Raw genomic sequence first — 21,240 nt, 5'->3', positions numbered from 1 at the left:
GCATGCCACATCTCTTTTTGAACAAATGGTAGGTACAGGCATCCTGAAAACAGAGCAAAAATTGCAAGGTACAAAGGCGTTATAACAAAATCAACTGACACGTTCCAAGTTCCATAGCTACCACTCAGTTACGCGCATCGCATCCCAACTCATTATCACAATAGACCATAATCCGAGAGCAGATAATAAAATGAATCCAGAGGTATGTTAACTCTGTGTCAACATGGACTTAAGTAGCTCAAAATATGTGTACGGAGTAGCGACAATGCTTCACTTATACTTGCATAAGGCTAGAAATAATCTCTTAGAAATCCAACATGCATATTCTACATACGAGTTCTACATACAATTCCTACATGCAACATGCAACTTCTACATACGATTGCAACATGCAACTTCTATATGCAACATGCAACTCCTGCATGCAGCTTCTATATGCACATCCTAGATGCAAGTTCTACATGTGAGAGAGAGTCTTACAATTCTTACATGCAAAGAGAGAAGCTCTCCAACTGGTATAAATATCCCATAATGGAATGAAGCTCACCCTCTTTGGAGCATTGTATTTAGTTCTAGTTTGGTATTCTATGCAATTGTCTCCAAGTATGCGAGAACGCAGTCTTAAGAGCTATTTCCTGCTCAATGCTCATTCAGCATTCAGGGGCATTCATGAACATTCAGGGGCATCCCATGAACTGCCAGCTCTCTGCTCCTCACCCATGCCAAAAAAAAAAACCTTTAACAGGCCCACAAAAAGCCCTACAATACTGTTGGCTGTAACAGGCCCAAATCACAGGGGCCGTCTACACAATCTACTAGCAAATGTATACACACTGGATCATCCAGAGATGTCTCTCTCATTTATCAATTTGCAGATATTCTCAAATCAATCACACATGCCAACTATTTTCTGAAAGGCAGTAATGATACCAGACACTAAATACACAACAAATTATTAAGACTCATTGCAAAATTTTGAACCCTTCAATATTTGTTTCTCACCAGAAGTCGGTAAAGCTGTAACCTGTTTGTATATACCTCATAAATTGAGCCAAGCATTGAAGTGGTATTATCTTCTCATAAATTCACATAGTGTCGAACCCACCTTATCAATAGACAGAAAGGGTCCATGCACGCATCAGGAAGAACAATGGATGCTTTAAATCAAGATTCAAGAACTTCTTTAAAGAGACCACCAAAATGCCCATCCAAGAAGTGAGGAGGTTCCATCACAAAACATGAAATGATGTCCCGTAAGGTGACTACTCCAACCACATGAGATTCACCATCAATAACATAGATACGATGGATACACTTTTCAGAAAGTGTCTCAATAATGCTGCTGAGGGTAGTATTGACTCTACATGTGACAGCAGGTATCATCTTCAGTGGACAAGAAAGTGAAGGATTTGAACAAAGAGTTTCCATGAACTCCAGCACTGTCAATTGCCTGCAAAACCAAAGAAAATAAATCTCTCTCTCTCTCTCTCTCTCTCTCTCTCTCTCACGTGCACAGCTCCCCAGCCCCCCCTTGCACAGCTCACTCCCCACCCCTCGTGCAATCCCCTTCCACTCCCCTTCGCATCCCCCTTCTTTTGCCTTCCATTCTTCCTTAGAGCCCCCTCCTGTAGCCCATGGGACATCTTCTTCTCATGCCCACATAACAGACTCTCTTGTCCCCCATCCCTACACCGGTCCCATGTCTGTACTCTCCTCACACGGGGGCTTACAGGTGGGACAATGGACCTATTATTCCAACAAGGGATGCCTAGCCACAAAAGGGATTTCAATCATAGACAGGGAAATGCTCGGTTTTTTGGGTGGACCTGAGTCATCTTGGATCCAAACAAATTGTCTCTATATACGATATTGGACTTTTGGCACTGTTAGGCAGGCTTAAATTGATGCAGGACTAGATGCTTCTAATCATACTTTTATAATGCATGGAAACAGGGTGCAGGATGGCCAGCTTCTAAAAAGGATCTAGTCAGCATTATCAGCTGTAAACATCAATCGAAAGCTCCTCATCCAGTGGGCCTTATAATCCAGACTTCAGTATCTTGCCCAGCATTCTACTAGTCATGAATTAGACCTGCTCGAGACAAAACTGGAAGATGGCTTACAACATCCTAGCTATGGTAACCAACTTTGTCCAATGCAAAGAGGTGGAATCACCTTCCTTTTTTACAAGAAAACCGCTCAATAGGCATGGATCAAATGACAAGAATAAAGGCCAAGGTTAAAAACTTGCCTCAAAGCAACACACTTAGTACCCCTCCACTCTCATGGTGCATTCCTGGTCTCTCCAACTGTAGTGCAAAAATCTGCTATATATAGTCCTCGAGTGACAGCCACCCCTCTCGAAATCCACTCCACGTTTCCCCCAAACACTTAATTAGATTTGACGGGGCTACTCTGGCAGTTATTCCAGGCACTCTTGCCTGCTTCAACTAAGCATTTTAAAACGTTTAGGTGAAGCAGGAAAAACCAGAAATAATTACTCTCAATTTTTGCTTTTCTTTCAAAATGATAATACCTTTGGAATATTACAATCTCTGTCACTATCCTGCACCATATTACCATGGTATACATCTCAACAAAGACTGAAAATTATAGAAAACTATAGCAATTAAAAATTAAGCACAAAGGAGTTGTGGGGCAAGGCAAGAAAGCTTACTTGTGTTTGGCAAATAGATTAGCCTTCAAGAGTAAGTATTGGACATCCCTCAAACTAATATTTCCAATAATTTGTCTATTTGTACTTTTGATAACTGGGAGTCCCCCAATCTGATTCTCACGCATGAGGGTAAAAGCTTCCAAGATGAGCTTGCTCGCATCAATACAAACAACCTACACGGGTTTAAAATTTTGACACTTCATAAGCTCCACAATAAATAGCCTTTTTGTCTAAAGCGGTGTAGCTAAATGAAAAGACATATAGCACATTAATTCAAAGGAAAGGACCAATTGAGTTTTATAAAAAGGAGAGCATGACCACATGCACAAAAAAAAGATGCCCCAATGGCAACAGCTTTTTCAGAAAATAATACTAAATCTATCACTTAAATTTCCATATTTAACCCCCCCCCCCAAAAAGGATAATTTTTAAAGAAAATTAAAATTAAAAAAAGTAAAAAGCCATCTTCACACGTACAACATCCACGTGATTATGCTTTATGACATAGTCTTCTATGCATCCATTTCAGTAAAGAAACAGCCAAAGTCATTAGCCAACCATGCCATTTACTTTCTTACTGATTTTATATCTCATATGTTCCCCTTCAATCATGCAAGACAATAACTAAGATTGTTCAAACCAATAACATAGCTCCAAAGACAATATCTAGACCCTCCCTACCTCCACCTAGGGTGAGGAAGACTCGGCCTAGAAGAGCTGGCTCTAGAAACGGGTATACATGGCAAGGGCCTCCTAAGGTCCATGTGCATTTGGACAGCCCTCCTCATTCCTTAGAAATAGAACCTGGGACTCGAATGACCTAAGTCTTCCAATACGAAAGAAATGGCATGTAATAATGTCTCCCCACTGAATTCAAAATCTCGAGAAGAGTGAAAGGACTACTCTGCACGGGCCTAAATGGAGTGCAACTCTACCTAGGCCGACTCATATTGCTTTTCCACCCAAGAGTCTTGTTGTTGCTTCATGAGTGGCCCAATAATTTTGTGCCACATTGCATGGGACCATGCATAAGGGTGCCCAAGCCCTGGCAAACATTGATCCTACCCCAGGCCCACGGAGGATTGGGAATCATTGATCCAGAAATGCAGAGCAAAGCCTTGTTGGGCAAGTTGGTAGTGAGGGGCCTCACTCCAGGTACAGAGCCCAGGAAGCTTCTTCTACATGCGGTCTCCTTCGAAACACCCCCCGCACAGGTGCTCAGTGGCAGTAGTCACATAGATGGCTCTTCTCGGATGCCCCCCTTACAAGGAAGGGCTCTCCCTTGATGCGGAGTCTCTTCAGAGTTTGGCAACGATTGGCAGGGGGTCTTATCTGGGCTAGTCCTCAGTTTTTTGAGGTGTTTGTACGACAGTCTTTGATCTCGCACCCAGAGGTTCGGGATCAGGATAGTCGCATGTTGGGACAGAGGTTACACATTGGTTGGGCACAGTGGGACAACGGCCTAGCTCGATCTTTCAGGACGTGGGCGAGACTCCCGGCTAACATAGAGGTACGATTAGAGACCCTCTCACATCTTCGGGACGCGGGCTTGAGGATGGCAGAGATTGAGGCAGCTATTCCAGAGTCTTGGTGGGCGAGCCTTCAGAGTTTCACACTAGCACAGTGGTTGGGCCAGTTCTCAGGGACAAGGGTACCTCTTCAAATTCAGCTATGCCCCCTCCCTCCCATTCTCAGCCGAGCCCGGTTCTACAGTGTGGGTCCAAGTGGCCTCTTACAATCTTTGACAGATGGAGATCCGGCGATGGATGGAGCCTTGGATCAATTAGGGTGGCAAAGGGTCGGAGTAGTGGGCCGTCTGGGCAAGGAGTGGTCGATCAACCCCTCTTGCATCTCAGATCTGGATGCAGCTCGTTGGCGCTTATGGTTATGGGAGGGTCGTCCCCTCAGTGAGGTACAGTGGGACCCAGGCGAGTGGTTCTCACCGTCTAGAGTAGGCCACGCAGAGAGAGTGGAGGAGGTGCCCTTCTTCTCTTATAGTACACGCATAGGACGTCGCATGCAATTGGAGGCGATAGCCTGGACTCCGTCGAGAGAGAGGCATTGGGCAGCGCAGCAGGCACTTCGAGAGGTGAGATCTAGGTTCTGGACACGCCTCTGGTCCAGTTTTCAACCGCGGAAGATCTCCTACTTTTTCTGGATGATAGCACATGGAGGTCTTCCTGTTGGCCCTTGGTTGGAGCAGATGTGGGTGGATGGCAACTGCCATAGATGCACGATTGGGACTTTGGAGACGATCCCCCACTACCTTTGGAGCTGGCCAGCAGCACAAAGGATACGGCAAGGAGCGCTTCGGGTCGTGGCTACAAGGGACGCAGAGGGACTTCACATGGGGCATGGCTGCTTGGTTGTCAGAGGATGGCCATGCCTTTCCCATTGACGTGGTCTCTCCAGCATACAGGATACAGGGCCCGTGCATTCACAGTATTGAGTTTCATGAGGTGACCCCTCCCACTACTTATCGACCTCTTCTTTTGTCAGAGGATAGCGTGTGAGAGACAGTAGCCAGCATTACGGCTTAGAACATCTGGGTTGCTCGCTGCAGTAGCTGGGTTATGGGCCAGCACCATGTTCCACCGTTAGCCACCTTGGTAGCCATCTGGCAAGACATCATCTTCACACTTCACGCCATTTGGGAGCAAGGCTCTCCAGGTTCTCGAGCTACCGTCACACGACGGGAACGTTTCTGCAAGTCTTGGCGTACAGGTGTTTTCTATAACATCACCCCGAGAGGGATTAGATGGTTGTATAGTCCACCACCCTGGTTGTTAGCCCCTGTTATAGAGAATCCCTAGGCAATGAGCTAGGATCTCTGGCAGCAAAAGTGTCTTTCTAACAGCCAGCATTTAATTTTTCGTTGATTTTCATGGTTGGAACCTTTATGGTATTTGCCAACTTGTATGATCGTTTGTTTACAAGCATCAATAGAAGTTCTTTTCTCTGGGGAAAAAAAACAAAAGGGTGCCCAATCCTCAGCTGCCTAGCCACCCGTTGAGGCCTCTCATCACCAAAATGGCAGCATGTTATAGCCTCCTTCAACCTCTAGCCCTTATATGCCTAGATATTAAGGAGCCTTATTCAATCTCTAGGCCTTATATACTAGGAAACTTACTAACCCACGTGTATGTTCGGGGCCTTTGCCATGTAGCAATTGGGGTGGAAACTGTGGTACAAAGGAGTGTGCTTTGAGAAGGGATGGGAAGGAAATCCATGGTTGGTGATGAGAAGGAAACTCCAAAAGGTGTGACAGAAGGGAAATAGTGGTTGACAAATAAGAGGAAGCTTGCGATAAGAAGAAAGTTCTTGGCAAGAACAAAAAAAGGGAAAGGAAGCATCTAGGAGTGAGTAGGATTGAGAGGGAAGGAATAAAGAGAGTGCTCCTTGGAAGATAGATATAAAGATGGTTGCACGAGAAAGGAAGATAGAAAGTGTTCCAAAAAGAGAACATTGGGAGTTAAAGATGAAGAAGTCCAACAAGCGGGACATCTGTCAAGAACTGGCAAGAAGAGAGTGCATGAGTGAGGGTGGGACATTCTAAGACTAGGGGCGAGGCAGGACGATAAATTTAGTGCCAACGTGGAAATGGGACCTCAGATGCCGTCTTTATGGATTCAATTCGATGAAGCTTCCTTCCCCTCTTTGCTCAAACAAAGTTGAAGTTTTGTGTAAATTTGCACCTTTGTCTTACACATCTAGTCACTACATCCAAGTTAATTCAAAGGTTCTTTTTCAATTCCTACTAGGAACACTACTCTCTCTCCCTTTCTCCATCACTTGACATAAAGATCACATTCCTCTCTCATTACATATGCAGAGTCCCACCCTAATTTCCCTGACCACCCTAATCACGTTGCACATTGATTGCAACACTCTGAAAGGTAAAGGGAGACAACGGGAATAAGAGAAGACTAGCGTGCCACAGGGGATACTATAGCCAAAAGAATGATCTACAAGCTATGCCAACTCCTTTGTGAGAGAAGACAACGGCCCAAGACATCAAGTTCAAGGATATTACCTACACCTTGCATGCCATATGGAAGCGAGGGACAATGAGATCTTTGACCTTCGCTCAGCCAGCAAGCACGTTTTTGCAAGGCTTGGCTTGTAGATGTCTTCTAGTATTGACAGGGCGAGGTATTTGCTGGTGCACCTAGTTGTCGGTCCTTGCTTCAAAGACTCCCTAGGCAGTGAGTTGGGTACTGCGAAAACACAGCAGTTGACAATCATGGTTTTCTTTTTTGTTTTCTTCCACGATCAGTGCGACAGATTGCTGATTTGTATAGTTGGTTTTTTCTATAGAAAGTTCTTTTTTTTGGGGAAAAAAATCAAAATCTAGTACAAGGAGCTCTCCAAATCAGCACCATAGATTGCTAATTTGTATGTTGGTTTCTCCTCAAGCACTACTAGAAAGTTCTTGGGAAAAAAAAAAGAAATCCAAACAAGGAGCTCTCCATAAGTTCTATGTGACACTCTGGGTTTCTCTAGAACAGGCTGGTTTTCTTCTTTCAGCCTTATTCGGTTTTTACCATACTCAGCACCTACAGGGCTGCTGTTTTGTATGAAGAAGGTTCCTTTCTTTGCCAAAAAAAAAAAAAAAGTTCTATGCGACATCCCACCATACCCCTTCAGAGAAATTGCATGATTCCAATGGGATTTCTTTCCAATATCCTGAAAAGGCACTTCATGTTGCATGCAATACTCTGTTGCAAAATGCAATGTTCACCCTCTCCTCTTGGGTATATGGTGGCAAGAAAAAGGGAAAGAACATCAAAGAATGAGCACTAAAGTGGCAGTCTATAGAGAAAGTGTGTAATTCTGCTCCTTTCTCCCTTTTTGGGGAAGACAATGAGGCAAAGAGCCAATGAGTAAGCAAAGAGGTATGCCTGTGCACACCCCCATGAGTATATGTGCATGCACAAGTTCTCCCTTACTGCTCTAATGGATAAATTTGTCTACCATATGCTTAACCCACCAAACAAGAAACTACTACCATACATTTTCATATTTTGACAACACCATGAATGATGCATTTAGCTCATCACATTTAAGACATTAACTAAGATTTTAAGGTGATGTTGAGTATACCTCATGTGGGGACATCACTGGCAGTGCAAGCTCAGCAAGAGTCTTGTGAGCTATCGCTTCAAACCAATCACGTCCTCTACAATGGAATAAACCCCTTATGACTGCTGACTGTGTGATGAAGTTTTTAATATGTGGTTTGTCCATCTCCACAATTGGAATGCTCCGTAGTCGAAATTTCGACAACAATAATAACAAGGTCAGCATGGAGTCCTCTGGTTGTACTGGAAGGAAGGGTGTCCATCTGTATGATCTTGTGATATCTGACACCTGTAGGATTGTGATCATTGCAGTATTATCCCATGATTATATTTAAATAATCTGAATGAAAGGCGGACTATGTTACAGGACAAAAGAAGACATCCAAAACCATTTATACAAAAATCAATCAGAGAAATTGAAACCTTGAAGACAATGCTTGGAGAATTAGAAAAATACCAAAGTGAGGAACTGCCAATATCCCTGGAAACCCACTTGGATTAAGTTTATATAGAACTGGAAACTGTAATAAAGTACAAGGATGCTGCACACATACTTGGGGGAAATTATATGCAATCTGACTTTGAATATTTTAGGTTCCACAACATAAGTTTTTTGTTTGTTTTCAACATGTTTCAATTGAATGTGGCAAAATGATAGCTAGAAGAACATATGTGCCAAAAAGTTACAGCTTGAAGACTAAATATTTTTCTCAAAATCTGGCGCAGATTTTGATGCAATGAGTATAATGCCAATTCATCTCTCAAGACAATGGTGATCTTAACGAACTTTCAAATATATTTCGTAAATGAGACAATGTTGCCATTCCAAGGCTCCTTACGAACATTCTCTCCTCTTGCATCCTCACTTCTGCCCCAAGAGACTACATAGAGTTACACCCTGACACGTCCCATCACTCCTGAAACCCCAAGAGACTAGATAGGGTACCAGCCTAGCCTAGCCTATATAGACTGGTTAACCTTCTCTGTATTGCCATCGAATTGTGCATGATCCGAGGAACTCATACTTAGAGTAGTTTCTAACTTCTCAAATACAAGTGTCCAAAAGTTACTTGTAAACTTTGAGTCCCTGTCACTGACTATGTCAGATGGCAAACCATACAACTTAAACAAGTGGTCCACAAACTCGTGAGCCAACTGAACAGTTGATATAGTTGTTCTAGTAGGTAAGAATCTAGCCATTTTTTTCAAACGGTCGACTATGACCCAAATGGAGTCATGACCCTTGCGCGTTCGAGGCAAACCAGTAATAAAATCCATGGAAATACTTTCCGATTTATTACCTGGAATCTGTAATGGCTGTAATAAGCCCGCGCTTCTAAGGCATTCAACCTTAGTAACCTGACAAACCCGGCAACCTACTACATAGTTCTCAATAAATGCACGCATCTTAGGCCAATAAAAGGTATGCTTCACAAGAGACAGAGTCCTATGTATACCCGGATGTCCAGCACTAGGAGCATCATGACACTCCCAGAGAATCTTGGATTTAAGGTCCAAAACATCTGGCACACAAATCTTTTCGTTCCGGAACAGCAAGCTGTTCCTAATCATCCACTGACCTCCCGCCGCCTGTACCGTAGGTGGCACAATCCCTGAGTCCTGGTCAACCATGGAGCTCCCATCCTGGACTCTCTGCCAATAAGAACTGAAATGACTATCAGTTGCGTATAGCCCTCTCAAGGATTGAAATAGGTCTGAGCATATATCCGTAAATGACAAAACTTAACTCGACTTAAGGCATCCGCCACACTATTCAACGAACCCTTACGATAACGTATCTCGAAATCAAAATCCTGCATCAATTCTGCCCATCTAGCTTTCCTTCCCCTCAATTCTGATCCATCACACACATACTTAATTGACTGGTGATCAGTCAATACAAGGAACTTCGAACCATACAAGTAGTGTCTCCAAACCTTAAGAGCATACACTACAGCATAAAGTTCCTTCTCGAGTGTGGGCCAGCGATATTGAGTGTCGTCTAGCTTCTTACTCTCGAAAGCTACAGGTCTGCCCTCTTGGAATAGAGCTGCCCCAATCGCATATAATGACTCGCATCGGCCTCTAAAACATAAGGCCGGGTAGGATCGGGTAATGCAAGAACGGGTGCTTCCTTGATAGAAAACTTCAAGGTTTCAAAAGCCTTGTTCATTGCTTCATTCCAAGAGATCGGCTGGGTAGACCTGCGTCCACGACCTTTCAATATGTTGGTCAAGGGTGCCGTGATATGTGAATAATCACGCACTAATTTCCGAAGAAATACCGTAAATCCTAGGAAAGAACGAAGTTGTTTCACAGTATGAGGGATAGGCCATTCTAATACCTTCTGGATACGATCCAGATCAATGCTAATACCTTCAGAAGAAATCTTGTGTCCTAAGTAAATGATCTCCTTCATAAAGAAGTCACATTTACTCATCTTGGCATAAAGCTTATGCTGTCTTAGAACAACTAAGACAACCCGGAGATGTCCTATGTGTTCAGATGGAAGGATCAGAAAATTGCAGCCTTTGTGGCATATGAGAGCAGGGTTCTTAATGATAGAGAGTACCAAGATGTCATCTAAGAACACTACAACAAATTTGCCCAGAAAATCCCTGAACAAATCGTTCATCATCTGCTGAAAAGTAGCAGGAGCATTGGTCAAACCAAAAGGTAATACAAGGAACTCGTAATGACCATACCTAGTCCGGAATGCGGTCCTATCTATGTGTTTAGCATAGATACGGATTTGATGATAACCCGTACGCAAATCAATCTTAGTGAAATACTTCGCTCCGGCCAAACGGTCTATCAAATCATCGGAACGAGGTAAAGGATAGCAGTTCTTAATTGTGACTTTATTTAATCGTTTATAATCTATACACATTCTCCAGGAAGAATCTTTCTTCTTTCTTAAGAGGACAGGTGCACCCCAAGGTGATTTACTTGGGCGAATATAGCCCATATTCAGGTAATCCTGCAGCTGGCTAGCTAACTCATCCTCCTCTACCTGGCTCATCTTATAAGGTGGTACACTGATAGGTTGAGCCCCTGGGACTAAGTCTATGCGATGATCTACTGCCCGTTCTGGAGGTAAACCTTCCGGCAGTTGAGCTGGGAATACGTCCTTAAAATTATCTAACAACATTCTCAATTCACGGTGTTCAAACACACTTAATCCATTCTTGTTAATTACAGAAACAACAAATGAAGAAAGTGGAATCAAAACACACTGATAGACATCATAATGAGAATTGTTTAATTTATTCCGAAGCTGCATCGCAGATACAATAGGCCCCTGAGAAGGGGGAATTTTATCACACTGAATACAAAATTGGGTGTCCTTATCTACAAAAGAAAGCGTATGCTCCGTCCATCCGATCTGAATATTGTGGGTTTTAAACCACTCTATCCCGATCAACAAGTCTACATGCTCCAGATGCATAACATAACATGTAAGAGCTCCCGTGTAGGCCTGAATCCGGATAGGAAGTGCTTCAACCTTGCGATCCCAAAACTGCTTCCCAGTTGGAAGCTGCACCTCATAGGTGTGGCCGCTAGGTACTGTGGACAGCCCCATCTTCTGCACAAATTTGTAATTAACAAAATTGTGAGAGCTGCCCGGATCAAAGAGAATGTGAACCTGTTGGTCCCTAACTTCTCCATAAACTCGGAAGAAGATCATGGAAACCAAACAATGAAGTATTGAAAGCACAATTACAAGAGAGTGGGCAGGTAATGACATTTACTGAAATACCTGTCATCGCGACTTGGTTCGCTCCCTTGGCTGCGGTACGTGGACCCGCCTGGAGCTCCGGTCCTAGCACCAACTTCTGGTTCTTGCGCTTAGGACACTCATTCTTTGTGTGGCCCCGCTCCTCGCAATAGAAGCATCGTCCTTCTTTCTTGAGCCTCAGAGTGCGAAGGAAACGGGCCTTACCATTCTTGGCTGGAGTCAAGTTTTTCTTGGAGGCGTTGTTCGTAGACTTCGTCTCCCCCATACCAGTCGAATGCTGAAAGAACTTGCGTTTGTTCTTTCCACTCGTGTCGGAAACCGTGGTTGCTTTGGCACCGGCCATGGTATCATCATATATGCGCGCATAAGTCATGGCCTCCTGCAACGTTGTGCATTTGTTGTTCTTTATCTGCAACTTATAGGAATCTGGCAAACCATCCACGAAGAAACCTAACAAGGTCACTGGATCCATCTTAGTGGCCCTGGTTTGCAGATCCCGAAATCTTTGAAGATAAACTTCAAAGGTCAAGTTTAATTTTGACATATTGAGGGCTTTGAGCTTGCCAACGATATCGTAATCATCCTCCTTCTTCAGGAACTCCTTCCTAAAGATCCCTTCAAAATCTGTCCATGTATCGGGCTTAGGCTGGAGTTCCTTCCACCATAGCAAGGCTTTACCTGACATGAACCCTGCTGCAAGCTGGATCTTTTTCTCATCTGGATATGGGTGGAATTGGAAGTGTACCTGCCACTTGTGTAACCAAGTGTCAACTACATCCTTTGTTCTCGACTTTTGGTCGCCCGGAAAAGGGTCTGGAGTTATATTCGGGCCTAGCACTGAAGCCATGGCATCCACATGTGTGAGTGCCTGCACAGTGCTAGCCAGAAGAGTGAGAGTTGCTTGTATCCCCTGGAGTTGCTGTGTCAACCCCAATTGATTAGCATTGACTTGCTCGAATTTGCCATCAAGAGCAGTCGTAAATTCACTGAAGGCCTTTTTGGTTATCAGGTCATCATAGAGACCCTGATCCTCCTCTCCCACAGGAGTGTAATCCAAATCCTGCTCTCCCATGGTGAACTCGGGATTTGCAGCATCAGACATGACTGAAATCTGATTTGAATACGAACTGAGAGAAATAACTGACTGAAACGAAGCACAGAGGAGAATGGAGCAGAAGAAAACCATCCCAAAAGATGCCGACGGAAAGAGATGCTGGAACCTGGCGAATCTGAAGCCCACGAATCCCGAGACCTCTCTAAACCCGCCACCGGATGCACGTGCGAAATCCTGCAGCAACCGTGCTGCTGATGTGGCTGTACGGTCTGCTGACGTGGACTGTACAGCGTCCGTACAGTCTGCGGGTACCGTCTCGGAGCAGGGGGTGCTGACGCGGGGTTCGCTGCTGCGGGAACCACACAGACGGCGCTGGCTGACGCAACAGTGTACGGCTGATGGCGTAGGCTGGCGCAAGTTGTACCGTACAGATCCGTACGGTGCTGATGCAGAGCCGTACGATGGCTGACGTAGGCTGGCGCTGGCAGTGTACGGCTGCTGCAGGCTGTACGGTGCAGAAGTAGAGCTGGCACAGGCAAGTACGGCTGACGCAGGTTGGCACAGGCTGGCTCGCAATTCGAGGAGCTGCTTCGAAGCTCTAGGCTAGGCTTGTGGGTAGGCTGGTACCCTGCCCCCATCTATATAGGGAGCAGGGCAGCCTTATTTGGATGCTCTGCTTCCCAAAAAAGGCCAAGCTCCCCTAGCTTTGGAGGGGGTGCTTTTTCGAAAAAAGCACCCTCTGCGCAGGCTGCACGCAGCCCTCTGCGCAGGCTGTACACAGCCTGTTCGCTGCCCTGCAAGCCTCTCTTTGCACCCGCCTGTTACCGTACTGCCCTAGGCGTCACTTCTACACCTCCCTTGCAGCTTTTTTCGCCTCTCTCTCCTACCTTTCTGCTCTCTCTCCACTTCCAACAGCCTTCTCTCACAGGCCCCTTTCAGGGAACTCGAAATGTCTCCCTCCTTTTCTTCTTCCTTTTCCCTGATATCTGTCCACCCCTCCTTTCCAGGTACCCAGCAATAAACGCAACAACAGATTTCGAAATTTAGGGCATACCTGGAGGAGAAATCCGTCAAAAATTCTCGCATCAGAAGTTCCTACCTCAGGAGTTGGCTCTGATACCAACTGACACGTCCCAGCACTCCTGAAACCCCTGATCTGCAAAACAACCACACACAACATCAGATCTGAGCAGGCTGCTCACCACCCAACCATGACATCTACGGGATGTGATCCCGAATCAGAAGATGTCCCCTCCGAGCCACGAGCTGAGCTACTGGCACGAACTCCCAATCAGATCCAAACCAGCCTGGTGTCCCATACCACCAGGTGGCACTGTGAAGCCCTGGATCTGCCACTGGGCCTTGGGCTACGCTAAGATGCAGGCGCGCGTCCGCGACTCAATCCAGGATCAGACCTGGCACCTAGGAACGAAACTTGCTCCCAACTGCTCACTGAGAACTGAACCCCCTGGGCCTCTTTTATAGACTCGGGCCCCGGCGCCAAAAATAGCGAAGACCTATAAATAGTTCGTACCCTTGCCACTCAACCCGAGAATCAAGCCTGCCTAGCTCTAAGCCTCCCCAGGCTAACCTGAGCTAGTTCTGTGTACCTAGTACACGTCAGATACCAATCCATGCACATGACACACCCCCACCCCCCACCCTCCCCCCCCAAAAAAAAGAAAAAAATAATAAAGAAATCCATAAGTATATGGTTCAAACATGGCGAAACTCAACATGCCGATGCCACTTTGCTCAGAAAACTGTCTACCAAAAGTCATCTGAGATTGAAGAACCTGTTAGCCACACTTGATGCTAGCAGTTCACATCTTGGAACATGTCCGTGATTCCAGCTCCACTTTTTTGTTTAGAGAAAAGAAACCTCTATCCTGGCTCCAAAATAGGGTGACATGGAGCCACACACCATAGATAGCAAAACATCATTTTAGGAGGACTATCCAAGGCTGAGAACCTTTATTGACTCCATATATAAAATTGAAAATATTTCATTCATTTTATGCATAGCAAGGGCAAAGAACCCATAAAAGATCCCCAAGTAGCTGCTTGCACAAATGTGCGCAGTCAATGAAGATCATGGCGAGAACTCCCCTGAAGATATGTCGATGTTGGCCATGGGAGCAGCTACCAAGGGCTATTACTCCATGACTCTGAAAATGTGAGAGATTATGCTTTAGGACGGTGTTAACACTCATATGGATTAGTATCAGTGTCTAATCCTTTACACTAAACTGGTAGAAGTAAAATAAGGGGTTTTGCACTTTTAGGATTTCTCACAAAACTTAGGGTTTTCAAAAATTTAGGGCTTTTCAAAATTTGTTGCAGGAAATCGTCCTAGCAACACTCGGGAGCCCCTGATCGTGGAAACCCCTAGAAAATTTGAAGATTTGAGCAGAAATCAGAGAGAGCAGAATCTCGCAGGAAGTGAGCATACAAAGTAAGATGATAACAGTGGTGGAAGCTCCGGGGGTAGAAGCAGCAGCTGTTGGCAGTCCCAAGGTGAGCAAATCGATGTGGCAGTAGCAGCGATCCCGAGAATAGGAGCGTGGACAAAATCATATTTTTGCCATTTCTTGCAAGTGACATATCTTTCGATACGGACCTCAGATCGCAATGAAACAAACACGAACAATGTAGAGCTAGATGTCCTCTACAACTTTCCTTCAAATCTCAGAGCAAGATTCGACGTGTATCTCTCTGGATATCTTCGTCGCACTATCCGCAAGTCTTAGAAAACTGCACCTCAATCCGCCTCAGCAAGTAGCTTTCAATGGACGTCGTAGAGTAGAGTGAATAGCCACAACTATAATAGGTGGAGAGGCTAAGAAGAAGGGCTATCTCTTCCTTAGAGGAGGAGGAAAGCTTCCATTTTCGTGCCTCCGTCAACCTCTAGGTTGAGCTAGGAAGAAAGGAAGAAATGAAGGAAGGAGGGAGGATAGCTAGGACATGGCTCTAATACCACATGAAGGAACATAGTGCAGTAGGGAGAGCAGGTAGGGTAGGAAAGGAAGAGAGCTATGGAGGACGGAAGCAAAGGAAACAACTAGAAAGTATGAAAGACATAATGAAAGAGCATGAACGAAAAGAAAGTACTCCATGTAGACCAAAGTGCTTGCCGGCTTGATTAGATTGAGTAATTTGACAATTGACAAGTGCAAGCCTTTATAAGATAGGCACACACACTAGAGTGCACAAATGTATAGGGGATGGCTCCCAATATGACATGTGTTGCAAAGCCTCCCTCCTGTGTCTAGCACGATTTGAATCTCCGTGGAGTATGCCCCATCTATCTCTGAGAGTAAGAATGATGTCAAGCCAAATGCTGGCCAATGTCTCTAAGGCTGATGTGGTTTGCTTCTCTATGGCCAGCTTGTGCCTGTCCACATGTACTAAGCAATGATGCTCACTATCATCTCCCTCTTATGGTACTATCTAGGTGTCCACAATGTCTATCTTAAGTCCAAAGTGTGGATGAAGGTCCTAACAATATGAAGGACGATTTCCCCCACAAGCAGGTCCCTTGTCTGTAACCCAAGCCACTGCTCCCCAGGTTACCACCATCTTATTCTGTATCCCAATGAAGACTATCCTCAAGGCTCTCCTCCAAACATCCGGTGCCAACGGGCAATTCCAAATGCAGTGCCTCTAAAGACTCCTTTGTGAAACCACATCTTGTGCATGCAGCTGGAAAACGACCAAAACCAAGCCAGGTGCCCACTGCAAGGGTTCTGTGTGCCAAGAGCTACAGGAAGAGAGAGATCTTCCTTGGCATGTAGCTATCCCAGAGCCTACACCAAGAAACCTCAAGAAATCTATGAGAGCATACCTGGTCTGTGCCATGCTCTACTGCCGTGCTCTCTCTCTCTCTCTCTCTCTCTCTCTCCCCCCCCAAACTACACCAAGAACCAGTATGCACCTCAAGTTGGGTTGATCGTAAACTGGCAATGTTGGAAACACAGCCAACAACAATTAAAGTTACATAATACAATGACAACATAAAGAAATTGTGTAAAAGAATGCAAAATGGGACACTGTAGAAAAAGTATAGCTGTATTCATATAAAATAAAAATTCTATATAATAAGGCTTCACACACACACGCACACACACACACAACGCTCTAATTTGGCCCATGTTGTCGATGGTTGTGAGCGTTGCACCCACTCCACAAGTGGTTGCCACAAAAGGGATCCACATGTTGAGACTCACGAGGGCTTGGGGTATGGTGAAGTTGTTGCATTGCTCTGGCCATTTGGAGAATAAATCCTCCCCATCTGGACCCTCCTGCCCAATCTCACTAAATAGCTGGAAAAAGGAAAATCGGGGGACATCCTAAATGAAAGGGTATCTCCAAAACTACTCCCTTGGGTCCCAATGAAGCCTATCCCACACCCAAAACCTCCAAGCCACCTCCTATTTTGTGCATGGATTTGGATTAATGTACCACCTCCTTTGTTTTGGATCAATGCTTCCAGCTCCACTTGGCTCCTCATAGCTAGGAAAGTGCTTTTGAAACCTGATGACACGCAACACGACGACCCCACTTTGGATCACAAACATCCGACGAAGTCATCTAAGATTCAGTTGTGGCTAGGAAGCCACCTAAGCTAAAGGATCCATTCACCGCATGAGGTATTGTCGATGGCATTCAATGTCACCAATCCCGCTTGGCTACCTCAGCTAGTGAAACCACCTAATCCATAAAGATTCAATGGCCACACTAGCATTGCTGACCCAACTTGGTGCCCTATGATGTGGTGGGCAGCTAACAACTACATTTACGAGCTGCACCTATCTTGCAGTCTTAATGACTACTTAGGGCTTGCCAATAGGCACCAACCAAGGAGCCTCACACCGTGGCCAAGGGAGGAAGTCAAATGATAAATTCAAGAGTACATTTTGGTGCATCAAAAGAGGAACAGGAAAGGAAGCTTGTAGGCGAAGCCAACTAAAGTGTCATTTCATCACTCCAAGTGTCATGAGCAAGAAGAGGACTGCAGCCAAGAGCAAATGAGCCACTATGCCTACAGCCAGAAGCTGATGAGCCACAATGCCACTGGGTTTGGCGCCATTTGCAGATTCCAGATCATGGCTCACCACTGCTCATAATCATCATGAGTAAGAAGTGGGATTCTTGCAAGAAGTAAATGAGCCACTACATAGCAAGGAAGGTGCCCAAGGAGATGAGCTCCAAGGTAGCAAGCAAAGCAGCACTTATGTCGTCATATTCGTGGTTCATTTACTCAATAATTCTCTCACTTAAGAGCTGAGTAATATATGCTGTTACTCACAGACTCTCTTGCTTGTGAGTTGAGTAACAACAGGATATGGAAACCTTGCAAACTTCCTTAATCCTTCATAGGATCATTTATGGTCCTGAAATCCATTAGCAGGTTTGAATCATAGTTCAAGAGAGTAACTGAAGGGTCCTCCGATGACCTATTGAAAAAATCAGTAGGCCTAATTGCACCCGTCGCGAAGAAATAGCCTAGAGGTTGGAAGAGATCGACAAGGCACCAGGCGTTACACCTCTTGGATTTGGTATTGCCTCTACTCTTGCTTTGATGAATAATTTGATGAATGACACGCGTACAACCATAAGCAATGAAGATCTATTTTTGACACCCTTCTTCTCTCTTGCATGTCTACTCCTCAAGTTGTCCATTCTTTGGTCAACTTCAACTTAATACACCAAAACAACATATCAACATAGTCTAGCCCCAAGTAAAGTGATATGCTTTACAAAACATGGCTGAAATTAACATGAATTATTGTCTAAGGAGGTGGAATTTTGAACATTCAAAATTCAAGGAGAATTTTTTAAAAGAAGTCAATGGATAGAGGTACGGAACAAGAATCAGTGACACTTCAAAACAATTGTTAACATCTAAGACTATGCACATTTATAGACTCACTTGCGTTTGCATCCAAATGCCATCCACTTTCAAAAATCATTGGTAAGCAACAAGTGCAATGGGTTGGTTGTCTTGGCCATAGACCTTACCTTGGTTGATTTGAAAGGCTCTTCTTGAAGAATTACTTTATAGAAATCCTCACCAAGAGCATCAACTGCGGTTGGAGCATCTTTACCAAGCCCTCTCTCCACAGCAACGCCACCTGCTATTGCTGCACCTACGGCAGCTACAGTTAGACCTGCAACTGCAGCAGGACCAGTCACACCCAGTGCAAGTGCCCCCAAAGCACCAACAGCTCCTGCACCCATTCCAGCTGCAGTTGCGGAACCCACTGCTAGTGCCAGTGCTGAAAGCTCTGCCTGTTCCAGAACCCAGAGTATCACTGCTCCATAGTCAACAATCCCCAAATACCGTTCAGACCAACTTGCATTGGCATCAACATTCGGATTCCTAACAGGGACAGAGAAAATGTTGTGCTGTGAAAGCAATTCAACGGTTTCTGCAATTGAAGCATCCGCTGAGACTTCGACCACTGCAAAACAGGTAAAAATTTATTTGTGACGTCGAGAAACTACAGAGAAGCTCTTCTTGTGAACTTGTAGAAAAATATATCATAAAGCGTCAGAAGAAAAATGTCCTAAAGAAACAAAAATAGAAACCTGTGCACATGCAGAAATCAGACCTTTGTTCTCAGGGAGCTCGGGGAAAGAGGACACTGGTAGCTTTGCAAATGCAGAACTTAAAACCTCTTTAATATTAGAAGGCACTCGTTCTTGTTCTTCAGACATTGCATGATCGTCCCATGGTTTCCAAGTATCCATGACTGCCACGTTTAACCAAAATTGATATGCTCGGAATTCAACTGCAAAACACTTTCCAGCCACCAGAAACGATGTTTATAGATTATCCTAGTAACATCCCTACATTCTCCACTTTACTTAAGAAATTGGGAGAGAGAACAAGTCCTTGCAGACATCATGAATCGTATGCTGAGGGATTACCTCAGATGCTGCGTAAACCTCCAAACGTTATCAATGGGGTAAGAGCCAACTTAGAGAACTTGCTATGTATTAACTGCTCCCCAAAAATGTGAATTAATAGAAGACGAAGCGATAGAAAAGCTCTACGATTCTGTGGAAGGTTAATTCAGTGCGTGGATTGGATGCCGAAAAACTGATGTTTGCTCCAAAGACTCGTCCTCCCTTGACACGTGTCAAGACACTTGTCATTTGTATGCCACACCATTCATTCATCCGTTAATCACCGCCACTTCTCCACGTGGCATGCCTGCCACGTGCCAGAGAACCGACACTTCCCGACACTCTGCAGCGCATTCTAACAAAATTTGGAGATGCTGCGTGAGACCGACCGAATTTTTGTTTCGCTCTCGAATAATTTTGACAATTGCAGCTACTTTTTAAGCTCAAACGTAAAATGGAGGAAACCTGATTTTTCATGTTCATTCTCTCAGTTTTTGCGAAGTTAACGGGACCTCCTAAAACAAGGAAAATTCCGTTCCCAGCCTTGCAAATGATCTTCGATGGACAAGCTTTTGGACCTTCATAGGAGTAGAGAGAGTCAACTCTTGAAGTTGCGACCTACATCTGCTTGGAAGGAGTGAGAAAAATGAGTGTTCTATCATTTTCGGCTCTTTCTCTACCTTTTTGGAGTATAGAGAGTCAACTTCAAAAGAAGGAACACATACTTTCCAAGTAATGAAGTGATTTCGCCTTGAAAGTTTTATTTGTATTAAGTTGATACGTTTTTGTATCACACTTTGTCTATATGTTTATTACAAGAGAAAGGGAAGAGGGAGAGATTGAGGTAGATGATATTTAAAACTACAAGACAATTAGGGCTTGTAGGGTTTTTTTGTGCAGACAAGTGATGCACATGGTTGCTAGGGTCTCAGTGGCCTCCCAAATATGATTTAGGGAATACAAAATAGGGTTAAGGGTTTAGGGTACAAAACCCAACCAAATTTTATGATTTTAAATCCAGGACATCCTACCACTGCCACTTGCCCCTACCACTGCATTTGTGGAAAAAATTAGGGTTATGGTTTTAAAACATAGGGAAAATAACAGGTTTATGGTTTTAATTCAAGCCACATGGAATACAATTAGTTTTAGGGAATAAAAAATGGGGTTTAGGGTTTAGAGTACAAAACCCAACCAAATTTTATGATTTTAAACCCAAGACATCCTGCCAATGCCACTTGCCCCTGCCACTCCATTTGTGGAAACAGTTGCGGTTATGGTTTTGTAATACCCAACCAAATTTTATGATTTTAAACCCAAGACATCCTGCCAATGCCACTTGCCCCTGCCACTCCATTTGTGGAAACAGTTGGGGTTATGGTTTTGTAATATAAAAAATAAATATTTTTAAAAAATCATATTTGGGAGGTCACTTAGACCCTAGCAACCATGTGTATCATTTTTATGCAAGAAAACCCCTTGCAAGCCCTAAATCCGACATCGTGCAACCAGAGCACATTGTGCGACCAGAGAGGACCAAAGCCCACCAAGTTTTGCAGAAACAGGGCTTTGGTCGCATGATGTTGGATTTAGGGTTTACAGGGGGTTTTTTTGCATAAAAATGATGCACATGGTTGTTGATGTCTCAGTGGCCTCTCAAATATGATTTTTTAAACATATTATTTTTCATCTATGAAAAACTCTTATTCTTATTAATTTTTGAAAAATGATGTTTTATTAATTTATATAATCTTTGGGTTTTGATGTGATATGTTGG

At 44.3% G+C, this 21,240-nt stretch overlaps 1 protein-coding gene across 3 annotated transcripts; it reads right to left on the bottom strand.

Moving 5' to 3' along the window:
- Positions 1-983: 983 nt before the first annotated feature.
- LOC147884177 (Cystathionine beta-synthase (CBS) protein) lies at positions 984-19,604 on the bottom strand. 3 transcript variants are annotated; one of them, XM_087398650.1, is made up of 7 exons: positions 19,485-19,604; positions 19,166-19,355; positions 18,819-19,015; positions 18,573-18,731; positions 7,781-8,047; positions 2,678-2,850; positions 984-1,450 (listed from the first exon to the last, which is right to left on the bottom strand). In XM_087398650.1, exons 2-7 carry the CDS (start codon positions 19,302-19,304, stop codon positions 1,165-1,167), a joined length of 1,221 nt encoding a protein of 406 aa, XP_087254776.1. In that variant the 5' UTR covers positions 19,305-19,355; positions 19,485-19,604; the 3' UTR covers positions 984-1,164. The 3 variants fall into 3 exon arrangements, with proteins under 3 accessions (XP_087254776.1, XP_087254774.1, XP_087254775.1); XM_087398648.1 differs by having other exon boundaries at positions 18,573-19,015; positions 19,485-19,601; XM_087398649.1 differs by having other exon boundaries at positions 18,573-19,015; positions 19,166-19,345; positions 19,485-19,522.
- Positions 19,605-21,240: the final 1,636 nt, after the last annotated feature.

Source organism: Dipteris shenzhenensis, chromosome 27 (genome assembly GCF_047967505.1).
Source record: "Dipteris shenzhenensis isolate YYH24624 ecotype China chromosome 27, Dip_SZ_1.0, whole genome shotgun sequence".
Lineage (NCBI taxonomy): Eukaryota > Viridiplantae > Streptophyta > Polypodiopsida > Gleicheniales > Dipteridaceae > Dipteris > Dipteris shenzhenensis.
The sequence above is the reverse complement of the archived record's forward strand: the minus strand, read 5'-3'. Positions and strand labels throughout refer to the sequence as shown.